Here is an 18,345-nt window from a genome sequence, read left to right on the forward strand (position 1 = left end):
TGTGGCCCTGCTGGAAGTGCTGCACCTGCAGGAGGGCAGGCGGGGTCCCTGGGGGACAAGTCAAGGGGGTTTGGCTGCTGTGGTTTGTGACCAGGGGGTGCTGAAGTGTCTGCCTCATGAGTCAGCAGAGCTGCTGGGATGGCTCCAAGCCTGGCTGATGGAAGTGGTGGGTGGGAGGGAGGATGGCAGTGTCTGGGGCGGGTGGAAATGTCATGTTTTTCCCACCCAAATCCATTCCAAGCTCAAAGCAGAGGCCAAAGCTCCCCAGTACTGCACAGTCCCCAGTGCTGGCTGGAGCCAGACACCTCCAGCAGAGGCTCAGCTTTCTGCAGCATGGCTGGGGCTGGGTGTGAGGCTTTCCAGCTCCCACAGCTGGGCACAGGACACTAGCCGAAGCAAGGCCTTCACTGGCCACCTGCCTGCCCAGTGGGGATGGCACAGGGGCCCTGTTCCCCCGTGGTGCCACAAGGGCCATGGCCTCTCCTGCACACCCCTACTGCAGTGTGCCAGGGCTGAGGGTGCCTAAAGCCTGTGCCAGGGCAGCAGAGGAAGCCAGAGGCAAGGATGTCCCATGCAGGGTTCAGGCAGATGTGTCCCAGAAGCACTGAGGACAGCCCAGGGCTGCTCCCACTGCCTGGGAAGTCTCTGCTCTGTGCAGCCTTGCTCGGGGTTGGGTGTGGGGGGCATGCTGAGGGTTTGTGCTCCCTCCTGGCCCTGGGCTGGACTTTAGCCAGTGAGTGCTGAGCCCATAAACTGGACTCAGCCTCTTCTCCCAGCCCTCATTTCCTCTTGCTGCCCCACAGCCTCAGCTGCAATAAGAGTGGAGAAGACAGAGCTGTTGGCTTGGAAATGCTGTGAGCAGGGCTGTGGTACCCCCTGCGAGAGCGCCTCTGGAAAGGCGAGGCTGGTTTGGTCACAGCAGGGAGTTAACACTGGGGAAAGCTGAAACCCATCAGCTCCCCAGCCCACCCCAAACTGCAGCCAGGCCCGGCTGGGCAGCACAGCAGTGTCCCCGAGGTGTGAGGGGACACGGATCCGCCGGGCAGCGGCAGGGTGAGCACAGCCAGGCTTTGCTGTCTGCCAGCTCCCACTGCCCAGCTGCTGTGTGCCCTGTGCCACGTGGGCTGGTGTGATGGCACAGGCTGCCAGCGTGTGCCACTGCCTCCCACACCCTCCCCGAGCTGGAGAGCAGCCAAACCTGCTTGTCCCAAATGTTCCTGAGGGAGCACGTCCTTTCTTCTCCTGCTGGGCTGTGCGTGGTGGCCGTGGCAGAGCCACATTTTGGGGTATAATGTCCTCGCCTGGCCCTGCTGGCAGGACAGGGCTGGAGAGGCAGAGCAGCTCCTACATAGAGGGGAAAATGCTGCTCTGGACTGCCATGCATGCAGTGTTAGCCCAGTAAGGAAATGCAGTCTAGATGCTGCCTGAAAAACACATTTTTCTGACAAACCAGAGCGCCGTGGAGCAGGAATTATAAGCATGAATGCAGAATGCTACCTGAGCTTGGCCTGGGTTCATGCAGAAGGGGATAGGGATGGGAGAGTGGAATGATGGGATTAAAGCACCTCTCACCCCAGCATCCAGACTCTGCACCTGCCAGGACTGGCTCTCGCCATCTTCTCCCAGGTCCAGCCTGTACTCCTCTTGTGGGTTACCTCATTGTTTTGTCCCTTCATGTTCCCACCCCAGTGTCCCTTTCCCCAAGTTATGCTAAGGCTGGGCAGTGTCCAGCAGCTCCTGCCTTGGCAGCCTTCTGTGATCTGTGTATGTCTTTATCCAGTGCTTTGGGGAAGCCTTTGCTTCCTCGGATCCCCCCACGTGCTGGAATGGGGACAAGATTTTAAAACAAGATCCTTTTGTTTCCCAGGGCCGCAACAATGGAAAGGTCCCATCGGTCCCACAGTCGCCCTGCGTTTGTGATGGAAAATTCCCCGCCCGGCGGGGCGAGCCGTGCCGGTGTCCTGCCATTACTGCCATTAGATGGCAGCGTGGACGGGCTGGTCCTGCCGCCGCCTCACTGCGCCGGGGGAGGATGCCAAAATCCCTTGACTTTTGGGGTGTCTGTCCCTTCAGCCCCGGGTCAGACCCTCTGTTCCTCTCGCACTCGGATTCTCCAGGCACTCTGACTGTGCGCTTCGGCCAGCAGTTCGGTGGTGCCATGTGAATCGTTCCCCTGTCACTGTCCACCCCCAGCACCTCACCGCTCCCCTCTCAAGGACACTGACCCCGATGCTGTCCCCAGCGCGGGGACACTGCGTGGCTGCACCGTCTCTGATCACAGCCCCGTCACCGGGGAGGGGTCTGATCCTGTAACTTCAGCTCTTCACTTAGTGCTGGGCAGTGCCACCCCTTTGTGACATTCCAGCTCTCCCTTTTCATGGCAAGTTTTGGAAGTCTCTCTTCAAACTGTAGCGGCTTGGACACCCACTTGGGGTGAAGGGACATGGCCACTTTCTGCTCTGCTGAGACGCAGGAGGGAGGTGATCCAAGATGAGTGTGCTGAAGAGTGATGGAGTTTGCACTCTGGGCTTAAAACTCACTAATCAGGATGAGGAGAGTCGGGTAAAATAAATGCTATGGCTTAGAGTCCCTCTGAGGGTTGCAGGAGAGGGACAGGGTGATTTCTTCTGTGGGTTTGGTAACGTGAGCAGTTGAGTGCACCAGAAGTTTTCCTGCCTTTTTGAAGCCATGAGCACATGGCTTTCATTCAGGCTCTTTCTTCACTGCCTACAAGTGAGCCTAATTAATAATCCTGTGGGGCGCAGAGCGGGGCCGCGTTCATTTATCCGTCCAGCGCTCGCTGGGCGCACGGGCAGCCGGCCAGGGCCGTGCCGGCTGTGCCACCGCGCTCCCAGCGCTCTGCCATCGCCTCCGTCTGTGGCGCGTTCGCAGCCAGTTCGCTCCGAGCCAGAGCCGCTGCGGCTGGCAGCGGCAGCGCCCTGGGGGCAGCGCCGCTCGCTTGGCGTGTGCCTGCCGGAGATCCGTGCAGAGCAGTGCTGCTGGCGCTGTGCACGCATGGACGGCGTGAGCGGGGGACCCTACTGCAGCCCCGCTGAATGAGGGTGCGAGTGTGAGCACACCCAAGTGCGTGCGTGTCTCTGTGTGCCTCAGGGAGTGCGGGAGGGGGGGGGGGTTCAAGGGGGGTGTGCAGGACTGTGTGCGTGGGTGTGTGCGTACAGGTGTGAGGTGTGGAGCTGAGGGGGTGCGCAGGCATGCAGGGGTGTGTGCAGGCAGGTGTGTTCCATCGCGTGAGGTGCGTGTGCGCAGTTGTGGAGAGCGTGTTTGTGTGCATTCCCCCGCTCCGAGAGGCCGCGAGTGTGCACTCAGGCACAGACAAGAAACAGGCGATGTACGGGCAGTCTCTCACAAGTGCGGGGGTGCACACAGGTGTGAAAACGCACGCAGGTGTGGGGGTGCGCATGTACCCATGGGTCAGGGATGATGCAGAGCCACGCACATGGATGGGGAACACTCTTGCCCCCCTGACGCAGGGGATGCAGACCCACACACACAGGTGGAGACACCCAGGTGCGAAGGGATGCGCGCACCCCGCTAGTGCGGGGAGCGCGGATTCCCCGTCGGTGCCCGGAGCTGCAGGTGCGCTCCCCCCAGCCCCCTCTGCTCCCCGCCCGCCCCTCCCCGTCCCGCCCCGCCCGCCCGGCGCCCCGAGGCTCGGCGGAGGGCGGCGGGCGGCCCGGGCGGGCGGAGGAAAAGGAAGCGGCCCCGGTGCTCCCCGCCCGCCGCCGCCGCGCGTCGCCGCAGCTGGGGCGCGGCGGGAGCAGAGCTCGGGCGCGGGGCGCTCGCACCGCTCCGCATCGCACGGACCTGCCGGCAGCCCCGGAGATGAGGAGAGTTTGCACGCTGCCCCTCTGGCTCTGGCTCGGCATTGTCTCGGAGGCAGGTGAGCTGCCGGGGCTGCGGGCTGCCCTGCCCGCTCTGATGCCCGCTCCGCACCTGCGGGCGCGCTGGGGACGGGGCCGCGCCGGCGGGACGGGACGGGACGGGACGGGACGGGACGGGACGGGACTCGGCGCCTCCGCCCGCGTGTCCCCCAGACCCGCAGGGACCCGCACTTCCCGCAGCGTCCCTCACCCAGGACGGGGATGTGCCGTGCCTGGCGCTGCCCGTCCCGGGCTCCCATCCCCGGCGGAGACCGGCGCTCCCGGTCCCGGCGACCCCAATCCCCGACGGGGACCGGCTCAGTCCGCCCTGGGGTGCCCCGTCTCAGGCCGGCCCTGCCCGTCCCATCCCCGGCCCGGACGCGCCGCGGTGCTCGCTCGGGTGTCCCCGACGGCGGTGACAGCGTACCCGCAGTGACGGGACGGGACGGGCGGACCTGCCGCGGTCCCCTGGGGCCCGGGGCCGTGGGGAGCCCCCGCCGTGCTGGTGCCGCGGGTGTCTCGCTGCGAGCGGGGAGAAGCCTCACGGGACCCCCGCGGGAGGGATGCTGCTGCGCGGGGACGCGCCCGGCTGGAGGCCCGTCCCGGCTGTGTTTATTTATTTTTTCACGCACAGTCATTAATTTGTGTGTGCCGGGGAGGGAGGCGCGAGGAGGCGGGGGTCCGTGCAAGGCTGTCCAGCCTGCCTGTCCCAGCTCTGGTCTGCCTCGGAAGTCACCCGAGGCAGATCCCAGTTAAATGCTTTCCCTGCAGAGCCACGGCGGAGATGGGGCTGCAAGCCCTTCTAGCAAACAGAGCCCATGAGACAGGGCAGAGCTGGGTGGGCACTGCCAGGGCAGTGGGGACAGGACACCCCACCAGATATCCCTAGAGGAGTTCTTTCTCACACAAGTAAAGCATTTATAGCCCAGATCAGAGCAAGACTGAAAGTTAATAATGGTGGAAGCTTGCAATGTGGGGATTAATTTTGGCAGCATAAATAGAATTTGCTGTAGCATCAGCTCAATGACTCGCTATCACCAGTGGCATTTGCTGCTATCGTTGAAGTGAGCTCATGGGAGAGCTGCAGGTGTGGCATGAATAGCATCACCAGCAGTGTCACTGTCAACCTGCTCTGCCCAAAAAGCTGCTGATGTCTCTGGTGTCATGGGGCCAAAGGACACAATGGGTGGCTGGAGCTCAGGGGATGCTCAAGGAAGCTGGGCAGAAAGGAACCTGCTGCTGGTGGTATTGCAGCAGGAGCAACTGTGCAAAGCTCTCTTGTTAGCAATTTGTAAAGCACAGTGTAGCTGCTCCTGGGTTCTTTCATCTCCCGGAGGTGCAGGAACAGTGCCTGGGAGGCTCTGGCCAGTGCAGCTGTGTGGCCTCGTCGGCACAGGGCTGAGCAGAGCTTTGAAGCTCTTGGTGCTGCCTGATTAGTGCAGCGATGAAGGGCGATGTGGAGCTCAACTGGCGGATGGTACCATGGGGATTTGCTTCCCCTCCTTCCATTCTATCAATAAGGACAATTTGTCAGTGCGTAAAGGACCCACAGATTTCTCATTAACCATAATCCCAATGGGCTGCAAATATTTGCTCCCCTTGGAAGCAGAGATGTGTGTGTGAGACTGTTCCACCTGTGAAGGATGAAATAATCATCTCAGGATCATGAAAGGTCTGTTCTGGTGCCTGTTTAAATGGGCCAGTATTAGAGACTGCTGTGTGTAAGAGCACAAAGCTCTTACACATCCCAGCTCCATGATGCTCCCAGGATGAAATGGAGCTGGGGAGCTGCCCTGTGCAGGCAGTGAGATGGGGGGAACAGGCACAGGTTCAGCATTCCAGATCATCTTGGCCTCTCAGGGTAACCCTTTCTGGATGGTGATGAGACCATCCCTGAGCCACCATCTTCTGGACACAGAGCCCTGCTGAGCCCCCCACGGCCAAACAATCCCGCTGGGGACACTGGCTAGCCCCTTCCAAGGGCGTATGGCCATTGTGTGAGGGAAGGGCTCGTGCTTGTGTAGGACCTGAGCCGATTGCCTTGGCTGCTGCTGCTGCTCCCCTCTCGATCACACAGAGCTCCGGGCTGGGCGCTCGGACAGCCCCGCGCTGACCGTGCCAGCAGCAACAGTTGCCTGTGCAGCTGGGATTTGAAGCAGTTGCTTTATTGCAAGTAATAAACATGGGCCATTTCAGCAACACCCTTTCATTCAACAGCCCTGACTGCACAGCAACCCCACCAGGCTCAACCACAGCGCTGAGCCAGGGCCTCCCAGGGGAGTGGGTGTTTGCAGCCTGTGGTCCCTGGGGGCTGCCAGGGAGGGGACAGCCAGAGCTCCTGTGCCCTGCTGTCTGCTTAAGGATGATTTCAGATGAGTGAGCTGCAACTACCGCCCTGGGATTTGGCTTGGGCACGTGAGACCGTAGCTCACTGCCTGCACAAACACCCACCAAGGCATCACTGAGCTCAAACTGATGTCTGGTCAGAAGAACACTCCTCCAGCAGCACAATGCCCCCGGCCAGTGCAGGCAGGGTGGACAGGGCTTCCTCTGGTGTATCCCATTCCACTCTGCTGCCTCTCTCCCATGGGCTCGCTCCATGCAGGATCGCTATCCCCAGGGTTTCTCTTGGCCCCGCGTTGTTGCGGTGTTTTCCGGGGCAGGCGTGGGAAGGGCAGGTGCTCCCAGCCAGCCAGGAGGGAACAGGCTGTTCCCAGCATCCCGAGGCAGTTCCTGGAGAAAGAAGGGGAGAGCGGGATCCCACGGGAACGGCAGCAGGAGGGAGGGAACCGTGGCCAGGGAGCAGTTTCTCCAAAACCATAGGGGACATCCACCACACTCAGGAGGTTGCCTTGCAGAGCAGGAGGGGGTTCTCGGTGGGTCCCCAGGTCTGTCCAGCTCTCAGCAGCTTTGGGGAGCAAGGTGAGCCCTGGGGATAGCACCTTTCTCACCCACTTTCTCTTCAACCACTCCAGCTGGCACAGCAGAGGTGACTTTGCATTCAGCCTGCTGGACTGAAACAGCCCCAAAAAAATGGGTACAGGGCAGGAGACTCCTCAATCCCAGTTTGGGGGGCTGTGCATTTAAACCAGGTTGGTGGGGGGGAAGGCTGCAACAAGCTGGGGGTGATGGGGAGGTCCTGCAGGTGCAGGGAGAAGCAGAAAGCCCTGTGATGGCCAAAGCCCACAGGCTCCACTGCCCAGGGAAGGTGGGGTGGTTTCTGTGTGAGGAATGACTAAAGCTGCAGGGCTCTTCCACTGGGATAGACAGACTGGGGCACAGTGCCTGAGGGCTGCAAAATCAGAGCTCGCCTGGAGAAGGCAGCTCCTGGTGGATTCCCGTGTTGGGAGCATGGTGGGAGGCTGGTGGCTTGTTGCACAATGCTGAGCAGCAGTGGAGCTCACCTTCACAGGGCCTTGTGGGTGTGTTTGCCTGGGTCCATGGGCAGTTGTGCATGGGTTTGAAAGGAGAAAATCCACAGGTAGTTAGTTCAAGCTGAAAGCCCCCTTTTCCCACCTTAGGCTGGTAGCCAGATGTGCCCAGTGCTGTGTTTTGCCTTGACCTGTCCCAGCTTTCCCTGCAGCTCCTGCAAATCTCCAGCTGGGCGAGGGGCAGCAGCCAGGTACATGTCCCACTCCTGCTGTGTACTGTGGAGAGATCATGACCTCCTGGTGCATGCCACGGTTTTCCGGGGAGACCAGAGCTGAGCCTCGCCTTGGGCCAGAGCTTTTGTCCTTCATTAGGAAAAGAAATACTGCCGCAGCTGCACTGGCATCTAGTGACTGGTTAAATGAATTCCAGGGGTTTTATTGCCTCTGGCTATCCCAGACCTTTGTTTCTTATTTCACGTTGTTAAAAGAGGGGGTTAGCCAGGTCCCAGCGGGGCTTTTTCTCTTTGGTCAGAATAGTTCTGATGTTTTCGGCACAGCATTATTGCCCATCTGCGGTGCCTCATTGTTAAGGCAGAATAGTGGAAGCGGAGGTGGCCTGTGGTCAAGTCGGCGAGGAGGCACAATCCCTGAGCCCAGTGTGGCTGCTCCTTGTGTCGAGGAAATCACTCCATCTCTAGGTGCAAGTTCAGCAGAAGGAAGGTGAAAAACCTGGCCCTGCAGCAGCTGGTGCTGAAACTCCCACTAAGTTTTATAAGCTGAGGATATTAAGTGGGGAGTCTTGGAGTCTCTCCTGGAGTCATTTCCCTGCTGAGGTAGCAGAAACAGGTTTCAGCCAGTGACTTGTATTTCACCTTACAAGTTCTCCCACGAGTGAATTGTTTTTCTTGCTGTGTTTCTGCCCCCTCCTTCCAGGGCGAGGATCCCTCCCGCAGCCTCTGCGGCCAAACCTGGAGGTGCCGTGGGACGGACGTCATGTGCTAATGAGGGAGGATCGGTTTAGGGGGTCAGGAAAAGGCTCTCTCTGGGCAAACAAGGAAGACGTGGTGATGGGGGAAGGCAAACTTAAGTGCTACAGTCTCCTGTATCTAAGCACACAGTAACTGGGCAGCTGCTGCTCCCCTACTCGGGTTCTAGGCAATGAAAGACAACAAGGACCCCAGGGCTGTTCACAGGAAGGACCAGAAGAAAGGAACAAATCCTGGTCCTGATCCCTGATGGGCACACCTCTGGAATGGGCAGAGAGAAAAATTAGATGAAATTTTACCTGGCAGCAGCCAGCCCAGGGCCATTCCTGTCAGAGCCTGGAAAACCCCTGCTCTGTTTCAGAAGAATTAATGAAAGAATAAGCTTGACTCTGCTCCTGGTGTAGATGCATGTAAAGAGGGAAGCGATGGAGCAGCTCACTGATGTTTCTGGCACCCATTGTCTCTATGTGAGGAGTAGCTGCCCACCCATGTGCAGGTGTGGAGGGGTTAAGCATTCTCCTGGCTGTGAAAATGCCAGCCAGTGCACCAAGGCTGCCAGCCGTGGTCTGCGGTGCCAGCAACGGTGACACAGCGCCCAGGCTCTGTCCCACCCTGGCCACACCACCCTGCCTGGCGAGACCACCTGCTCAGCAGGCTCTGGGGGCCAGGGTGTCCCCCAGGGAAGGGTTAAGCAAAGAGGAGCAGTGCCAATGCCAGGCTGGGTGTCCAGGTTCTCCCTTGGCGGAGGTCAGTGGTGGTTCATGGGAAAGGAAAAATTGGCAGCTGGGCCGGATGTCCCTGCATTTCCCCTCTTCCTGCAGCCGCCTGAACGATGTTCCTTATTTAGCTTTCCTGACGGACAGGAGGAATCTGATGGCGGAAACTGTCACTGCCTGATAACAGTTCAGGGACCCCTTTATGATGGGCGGCACGGCAGGGAACAGGGCAGCGCTGCCCTGGCTGGGAGGGGACAGCCAGGCTGGGAGGGGACAGCCAGGGCTGCCCTTTGCTCCGGGTTCTCTGGACGGCCAGGCAGGGTGGGAAGGGCGCTCGCAGCCTTTCCCTTTATGCTGTTCTGTGTACAAACCCTCTCAGTGCTACTAAAAAGACTCTCAAGACCAAGAAGTGATGGTGTGTGTCTGTACATCTGTAATATTGACTATTTTTCCTTCTTTTTGGTGAGGCATCTGAGCTGGTGGAAAAGGGCCATGGATGGGCAGAGGGGAGGCATGGAGCAAAGCCACCCTGCCAAAGTCTGAGACCAGGTACTTTGTACTCACTGGGAATGAGGATGTGAAGGGGAGCCAGGTCTGGGATGCTCCAGCAGGAGCTGGGAGCGATGCCCAGTGCCACAAGTTGAGTACACACATCAGATCAGATGGGAGCAGATCCCATACAAGTGTGCTGCATAAGCAGATGAACACAGCAAAGGAGATGTTCCTCCATGTTTTGTCCCCAGCTTTTTTTCCATGAAAGGTGGCATCTTTTAGTGTCTGAGCCATTCTATCATATGTGCCCATGGTGACCAGCCTTAAAAATCACAAAAAGTCCTGGAACACAGCTTGTATGTCAATGTATCCATTGATTTTTGCCTTGCATCTGTTGGGGCCACCAGGCTGCTGCCATACCAGTAACAGCATTGTTTCCATGGCAATTAATGTACTTTGAAAGGGCAGAATGTACAGCAAGACTGTATTTACTCAAAAGCAAGCCCTAATCACAGCAGCCCTTGCCACTGGCCAGGGCATTGCACTCTCAGTCTGTGGAATGCTCAGGTTGGCATTGCTGTGTTTTGCATTGGGATGCAGGATGTGGTGAGCTGCTTCAGCCAAGGCTGGATGGCACAGGGCTCCCACAGACCTGTGCAAAGGCTGTGCCACAGCCTTGCATCTTGAGAACACCATTCCTCTGCTGCTTAGAGTTCTGTTTCCCTAGGGTGGTTAGAACTGCACACTCCAAAGTGAGCCTCTGTTTCAGTCTTAGCTGAGGAATGCTAAAAATCTCACTGCAAGATGCAAAACCTCAGCAGGAACTCATAGGGGTTAGGTCCATTCTCTCTGAGCCATGTGCTGTCTGACCAGGTCACCCACATGAGCATGCATGAGTTGCAAGGCTGAGGTTTAGATCATCAAACCATGGTGGTCCCTCAGGACCAAATGCTTCTCGCTTCAGCTGAGTTCAAATCCCTTTTGTGGTTGCTTTCTGTCACCAAGCAGCACGGGCAGGTGGTGCAAAGGGAATTGCTGTATCTGACTGTGTGTGTTCCTGTGCTGCTCTGTGTCACAGGTGTGTGCAAGGCTGGTGGACATGGCAAGGAAGCAGGAGCTCCTGCTCCAAACCCCAGTGCACATTCACATGGTCATGCTGAGGATGAGATACCCTTGAGGAATGACAGGGATTTGCATCCTCCTGGCTGTTTTGAAGCAGAAAAAGCAGCAAAACTCATTTTGCAAGTTATTTGTTTAAAGTTATATTTTTTTTTATGGTGTCACTTTCTAGCATGTGTCATTGCAGCGAGATGAGTTAACTTCCTGCTGCACTTTCCTGGGCAGGAGTCATGTCACCCATTCCCTCACATAAAAGTTTGGTGTAAAGCCCAAGGCATTTGCTCTATGCTCAGCAGGGGGGAGAAAGGCTTTTTTGGAGATGCTCCAGCCTGTCCTCAAGGAGGCGTTGAAGGAACTGGGGAGGTGATGGTAGAGCCAGCTCCTAGCCTGCACGGTGTCTGCACACATCCATGCTCCCAAGACTGGCTCTGTGCCTCAGCCAGGTTGTATTTAACCCCACAGTGTCCTCCTCTTCCTCACTGGCCAGCCCAGCTCCCTCCACCTCAGCAGCTCACAGCTACATGAGGGGACTGGCATGGTCTGGCTGAGGGTAAAATGAAAGAGCAACATCAAAACAACTGACAGCCCCAGCCTTGGGAGACGAGGCCAGGAGGAGACTGGGAGGCAATGGGATCATGTGGAGTGAGCAGTAGACAAAGGAAGGAAGTTTTTATTACTGGACCAAATCCTGAACTCCTTCAGTTGTATTTAGGCCAATGTCTCAGTGACTTCAGTGGAGCTTGGTCTGAGTAAAGAGAGAAGGAAGAGCTTCAGAATCTGGCCCCTGAGTAATTGTGTCACATGGGACGTTTATGAAGAATTTGCAAGCTTACGGTGGCTTTGCTGAGCAGCCAGTAGTAGCCAGTGAGCAGTGCCCCTGGCAGCTTCCCCTGGTCACTGTCCCCTTCCTCTCTGGGTTCTTCCCCACCCTGCAACAGGTTCTCCATGCCAGCTGCTGGCAGGGCAATTTGAGACTTGGCAAACACCCTGAGCTGGGCAGTGGCTCCACAGATTTATCAAGGTCTGTCTGCACCATCACAAGACTCACGAGACCCATGGCGGGTTTTGGGGTCCGCCATCATCCTTCTGAATTACAGAGGCACTTGAGCACTACATACAGCAGGGAAATCTGTAAAAGGTTTACTGGTTTTATTTATTCCAAAATAAAAAAGCGCAGGGCCATGTAGCAGAGCCTGGAAATTCCTCCACTAATTTCCCAAATTGATGAGGGCACCATGTATGTGTCTGCACAGACACACGTGTGTGCTGACAGTGAGGTTTGGCTCCAGGCTTAGCTCTCCATTTGTGACTTGTTTTCCCCATTTCTGAAGTACTGGTGTCCACTGACATGGATGTTAGATGTAGTGACCTAAAAAAATAAATACTGACATAAGTGTGGGTCAAGCCAGCAGTTTCCATAATGACGGTAAATCTTGACATTTACTGAGGCAGGAATGCTGGGCACAAATGGTGGATTATACTCAGATTTGGAAACTGCCAGCTCAGAGTGATGGCAGCAAGCGAAATGGCACCCAGCAGAGGTGACAGCATCCAGTGCCCACAGAAATCCATCACTCACACCCTGCATCGTCCCAGCCCGAGCAGAGTCCCCAGAGGAGCGTAACTGGGTCGGAGTGGCCATCAATCCCCTCCCCACACTGCAGCCCTGGCCCTCGGGAAGCAGAGGGCAGAGGTTTAACAGCATGTCTGGGAGCCTGGCAGCCAGCTGCAGAGTGGGATGCTCCCACAGGAGGGGCACCCATCCACACCAAGGACATCACTCACCGCTGGGCAAGCAGTGCATGGTCCTTGTGCTGGGATGAAGCACAGGGCAAGAAGCTGGCTCGCCTCCAGAAGGAGTTACCTGGCGATGCCTTGTGAAGCAATTTAGTCAAGAGTGTGCATCTGGGCCTGGTGCCTCCCCATGGGGTTTGTTTGCTGTTGCCAAACTGTCAGACTTGGCAGATCCTGGGCTGTAAGTGCTGGCTCTGGCAGTCCTGCTGATGCTGGGATGGGATCAGGGCATATCTTGGTTTTCCATCTCCTCTCTGTGCCATGACAGCCCAGTGAGCAAGGGAAGGGCAGTTGCAGCACATCCCGTGGCGCCCTGCTTTGGGCAGGCAGGCTCAGCCCCAGGATGTGTCCCCTTGGGTGACAGTGTTGAAGTGGGATTTTCCTGACCATGTTTGCTTACTCCCGTGCTACAAGGACTGATAGAGGCACCGCTGTTAGTGTTGCACTGGGTGTGGTGTCCACTGTTTAAACATGAGGATGGAGTTTGATGTTCCTCAAAGCTCCTGTATTGTAGGGAAGCAGGAACCTTTCCAATGACATCAGTCACACGAGGATTGTGTCCAGCCCAAGATGAAATCCCTGCTGCCAAGGTGCCTGTGTTGCCCAACGATGCCCCTCCAAAACATTCAGCATTTCACAATATTTATGGCTGTTCCTCACCCTTGGCTGCTTAGACAAATAAAGCTTGATGCAGCCTGAGGCAGTTAATCCCTGGCTCTCTGGCCTCCCAGCAATAACAAGGAGTGGGTGGCATTTGAAAGAATGCACTGGGGGAGAGGGGGAGTGCTGGGATCTATTTTTTATATGGAGGGGGAAATCCAAGCCTGCCTTCATTGAAGATAAGCGACGTGGCTGGGCTGAGCTCTGGCTCAGAGGTTTTAGTGGTGATAGAAGGCAGGAGACTTCGCACAGTGTTGGCCCCACTGTAACCTTTGCCAAAAGAAAAACACTTCTTAATACAATAGTGATTTAAAAAAAAAAAAAAAAAAAAAGAAAAAGAAAAATAAACAGGACCCCACATGAACTTAGGAAACCTGTTCTGGCATAAAGAGAGATGTGTATGATGAAATGAACCTGAATGGCATTTGGAAGTACTCTGGCATCCAGACCCACATTTGTGGGAGTGGGGAAGGGCCAGCGTCTGTTGTGGCCCCTTTAGTCCAGTATGGTGCCAAAACACCCCAACTCCCAAATGGCTTCTCCTGCACTTGTGGACTAAGCCAATGTGTCTCTCCTTCACCCACACCATGAATTCCCAGGGGGATGGAGAGGCCATCACCAGCCTCGCCCCACAGCTCTGAGCATCAAGTACCTCATGGTGACCAAACAGGGGGAGCCGAGGAAGTGGCGTGTTGTTTCCTTAGCACCGTTTCCCTGTTGGTACTTGTGCTCCTTGGCTGGAAGTCATTAGCCTGTGCAAACGCTTCCTTCCCAGCGCGTCCGCTTGCGTGCTCTTCCCACTGCGCTGCGTGGCAAGGGAAGCACCTTGGAGCAGGAAAACAACAGCCAGCCTCTGCGCACTAACAGAGAGTAACTGCGTGTTTGTGGGACTTGGCCACTCTGTTTGTAGGCTATTTTTAAAAAGCAGAAGAAGGAGGCCTTCAAAGAGTGCCAGAGTCCTCTACTGCCATTTAGGCTGGGCCTTTCATTGTAGGAATTGTGCTGTGATATACAAAGTGTGACATTTCCAACTCAGCCTTTCTTGGAAGGGAATTAAGTTAGTTTCATAGCTGCACAAGGGGTGTTATGTGGAGGTGGAGAGAGAAATCTGTGCAGATGTTAAACAGCCAGCTAATCTCAAGTGACGCGAATGCCCCAATACACTTTGGCTCTCGGAGATGATGATTATCATCTCCTGCTGCAGCGGGTCCTGGCTTGTGGTCACAGCTCTGTGCCAAGAGAAACTGAGAGCGTGTGCATCTGTGACTTGCCATCAACGCCCTGGATGGCCCCACAGGGCCAGGCTTTCTTCCACTGCCCTGAGTCTCTGCATCTTCAAGTCTCTTTGCCCAGCACGGAGCAGATGGGATCACTGACCCAGGGCTGAGGTGCAGCCTTGCAAAATCCTGTGTTGGGGGAGAGCTTTGGTGTGCTCTTTAGAGCCCATCCCTCTTGGGGATTCTGCAGAGAACACAGTAAGATTTCATTAACCACATCAGGGAAGGCCCTGGGTTTGGGCAGCTCCAGCTGCTTTCAGGAATGGCAGAAAGCCAAGCTGAGCTGAGTAGTGGAGGGTTGAAATTTCTTATCTCCTACGTGCTGTAGGTGCATTTACCCCAGGGATCCCACCTCCCATCCTGCTCGCACCGAGGGCTCTTAGATCTGCAGCGAGCACTCAGAACTCCTCTGTCAGCCCTCACTGCTTGTGCCTGACCTCGTACCTGAGCCTTCCTTCCTCTGCCGCTACCTCTGATGACTAATTCTGCTTTGAAGAGTGTGTGCCTGTGATCTTCCAGGCTCCCCTCATGCCCACCCCACCCAGGGTCGTGCTGATGCTCGCGTGTGCATGTGCAGGTGTGCACGGAGAGGCTGCGCAGGGAGGAGGGCTCATGCTCCCCAGGCAGCAACTCTCTCTGTGCTCCTGATCACTCTTCCCTTTCTTTATTATTATTTTTAGATTATACTCAGTGCTTGAAGCCCCCTCTTTGATAATCAGGAAGTTTAAATTCCTCCTGCATTTTGCTTGTGCTTCCTACTTTCTACACCCATCCTCACCTAATGTAGTTTTTTCATGTTGCATTGACTCTGGGCTAAATTAATTTTCTTTGTTCCCTGTGTACCTTTAATTAGAAGGAATAAGGATTTCTCATTTCTTGCACCAGTATACATTTTTCCAAGCCAGAGCAGACCAGTTTCTGCTGCCCTACGCTCGGTGGCTCAGGCAGGGATGGAGGTACATGGAAGCTGTATGACAGCCTTCCAGGGAGCCCAGAGCAGATGGGGAGTTGAATGCAGGTTTTCCAAGGCCAAGATAATAATCTAATTGCAAAATTATTTTTTCCCCACTTACCCTGTTTATCAATCAGCTTCTCTTGCGCCTCACAGCTGGAGATCAACTTGAGGGTGGGTTGTGCTGCAGAGAACAGTCACTGCCAGCTCCAGGGCAGCTGTTTGGTTTGAGGGCTCTGAGTTGATTTCAGTTCACAGCTAAGTAGCAAACATCTGGATGCAGACTCCAGGGACATGAAGATGGAGAAGCAGGTCTTTTTCTGCTTGGTACCTTGTCTCCCAGCACAGCTGCAGGGCTTGCAGACCCCTGAAAAAGCCCATCACAGTCAGTCTGGAGCAGCAGGCTGGGCAGGAGGCAGGCAGGGCACCCCAGGCTTTGCTCACGTGGGGAAAACCTGCCCTGAATGGTGTACAGGGCTTTTTCAGTGTCCTGCTCAGTCTGTCCACAAACCAACAGTCTTGGGAAGAGTTAAACTTCAAAGGCCAGCAATTAAGCCCACACACATCAAGGAAAAAGCAAACCTGTGACTTGTTTTTTTCTTTCCAAATGCTACTGCCCTTTTCTCTCTGTGCTCAGTGCTGACCCTCGGGCTCTGTCTGACTTCCCGGTCAGCTGCCTTCTGCCTCCTCATCTCCCAGCAAGAGTTGGATGCTGAGGCTTCCCATGGCTTGAACTCCATCTTGCCCCAACAGCACACCTGCAGTTTGCTTCAGCAGGAATTCACCTGAGCCTCTGGAAATGGCTCATGACAGAGCTATAGTTGATGATGTTGAATCTAGAGTCTCTCTCCACTGTTTCTCAGGCTTTCCCCTTCCTCTGTTCGTGCAGCAAAGTCTATGTCTGTGGGTGGAAACCTCTGCCCAGGGGCTGAAACTGGTCTTGGCTTTGCCTGGACTGCCAGCAGCCTCAGCATGGGCAGCTGGAGCTCTGGGAAAGGGGATGATGCCCTGGCATGGACAGGAAGATCCTGGATGTACACACTCTGTTATGGCAGTGGGTGGCTTAGAGACCCCTGGACCTGGATGTCTCACCTGGATCATGGTGTGTAAGAGTTGCTAGTAACTTGTCTTCTGGGGGCTTATCTCTCTTTGGGAATCTCTCTGTGGGTATCCCACAGCGGAAAAATCCACAATTTAGTTTGAGTTGCATGAAGAGGTACTTGGTCATCTGCCTCATAACTCCGTCAGGTACAGTGTAAGAAGCAGTGGATTGTAATTTCATTCCATCGTTTCCCTTTAATCACTGATGGGCTGCCATTTCTCCTCAATGGCCAAAGATGTGTCCTTAGGGTCCCATGGGTTTGTACCCACTGCTGCCAGAGGTACCTCAGGCCAGCAAAGCCCCTGGGGTTGCACCTGGATAGTCACAGGGTAGAATTAACCTCTGAATCCTGCAATGGTCAGGGAACCCCTGAGCAATCCCAAAGAGGTGTAATAGAAGGAGCAGCAGTACAAGCCTTTCCCAAAACACTTGCCTGGAGATCCCATGCCCCCAGGGCCCCCAGGGGATGTCCCATCCTAACCATGCATTTGTGCTGGCAATACCTTTTGCCAAGTAGTGGAACTGGACCAACACTCATTTCACACAAGCTATGGATCATCCTTTGCATCCCTTCAAGTCAGAGATGTAAGGAACGGTGTTAATTGCTGATATCAGTCCCGAAAGCCATCCGATCCCTCTGCTCCTTCTACACCACGTTAATCACACCTGGCTGGGGCAGAGAATGTGAGCAGGGTGAGATTTTGAAAGACGTAAATTAAAACAGGAAGAGAAGCAACCTGACAGTCCTTAAGATGTGGGAGGATAATTTTAATTGAGTTTTGCAAGGGTTTGGCCGTGCAGTTAATAGGGGCCACTGGAAAAGGGCTGGTTATGTATGCTAAGCAGGACAGCTCACCCAGCACTCCTGCAGAGCCACGGCGGTGGCAGAGTGGGAGCTGCCACAGGCATTTGGGTAGGTCTGAGGATTTCTGCCGCTTAGGGAGTGAATCCTGCGGACAGAATAGGTCCTGTTCCTGTCTGAAGGCGCTGGGCTCCCCCTCCCCTCCCTGCGCATCCCGCTGAGCCGGAGCTGCCCTCTGAAATGTCAGGGAGAGGAAGCAATCCTTGGCTTGTGAGTTTCTACAAGGAAATAAAACACACAGATGGCTCGAGCATCCTCTATCTCAAAGGCAGGAAAAGGATTCTCCGGGCAGGAGCAGGCAGCCAACAAACGCGGAGCGATCCAGGGAATGGAGGACCAAACAAAGCAGCGTCTGGCCAGCCCTGGCCCGCAGCAGAAAGGGAAACCAGCCCTGTGATGTGCCGGAGCATCCCTCGCTGCAGCGAGGGCAGCAAACAGGCGCTCCCCTGGGGCCCGGGGAGGCTGCTGACAGCAGAGATCCTGGAGGAGGTCTGCAGGGTGGCCCCGGCTGACCCGCTGCCCCCGGCCGGACATGCGGCTACCTGACACGGGCTAACTTTGGCTCGGGACGGAGCCGCTCGGGGAGGATGGGGCAGGGAGCGAGCGCGGGGGGGACACGGGCAGGGAGAGGAAAGACGGCAGGAGACAGAAATGCAAACATGGGCTGACAGCCGTGGGGCAGGGGGAGGGGAGGAGGAAAAAGCAGGGTAAACCTGGCAGGATGGAGCAGGAAACCGGGCTGGAGCGAGCAGGGCGATGGTGAGATAGAGCTTCCTGCCGAGGGAGAGCGGCAGACAGATAAACACTCCCAGCCAGGATCGCTGACCCCTCTTTGGGATGCTTTGGGATGACGTGGTGGCAGGACCCTGGGGCAGGGCAGAGTCCAAAAACAGGTGAGAGCATGGTCAGGCATTGGGTGTAGCCGAGCTCTGCTGCCCAGGGCAGCTGGCTCGGAAATACCCTGCTATAAATCCCTGCCTGAAGGCACCAAGGGACCGGGGATACGCAGATAACTTTGCTCCTCAGGACAGCCCATCTCTCTTGAAAGTGTTTTTTTTCTGCTTTTGAGCTGCTCTGTTTCTCTTCCCTGATGGACACCCAGCTTGGAAGGTGAAATGTTGGAGGAGCCCAGA

At 56.0% G+C, this 18,345-nt stretch overlaps 1 protein-coding gene across 1 annotated transcript in view; it reads left to right on the plus strand.

Moving 5' to 3' along the window:
- The first annotated feature begins 3,703 nt into the window (after positions 1-3,703).
- FLT4 (fms related receptor tyrosine kinase 4) overlaps positions 3,704-18,345 on the plus strand; it is a 57,596-nt gene continuing 42,954 nt past the window's right edge. The window contains exon 1 of the mRNA XM_021552182.3: positions 3,704-3,901. Within this exon, the coding sequence (XP_021407857.1) occupies positions 3,844-3,901 (58 nt within the window). The 5' untranslated portion in view covers positions 3,704-3,843. The remainder of the gene's footprint in view (positions 3,902-18,345) is intronic.

This window comes from Lonchura striata, chromosome 15, assembly GCF_046129695.1.
Source record: "Lonchura striata isolate bLonStr1 chromosome 15, bLonStr1.mat, whole genome shotgun sequence".
Taxonomy (NCBI): Eukaryota; Metazoa; Chordata; class Aves; order Passeriformes; family Estrildidae; genus Lonchura; species Lonchura striata.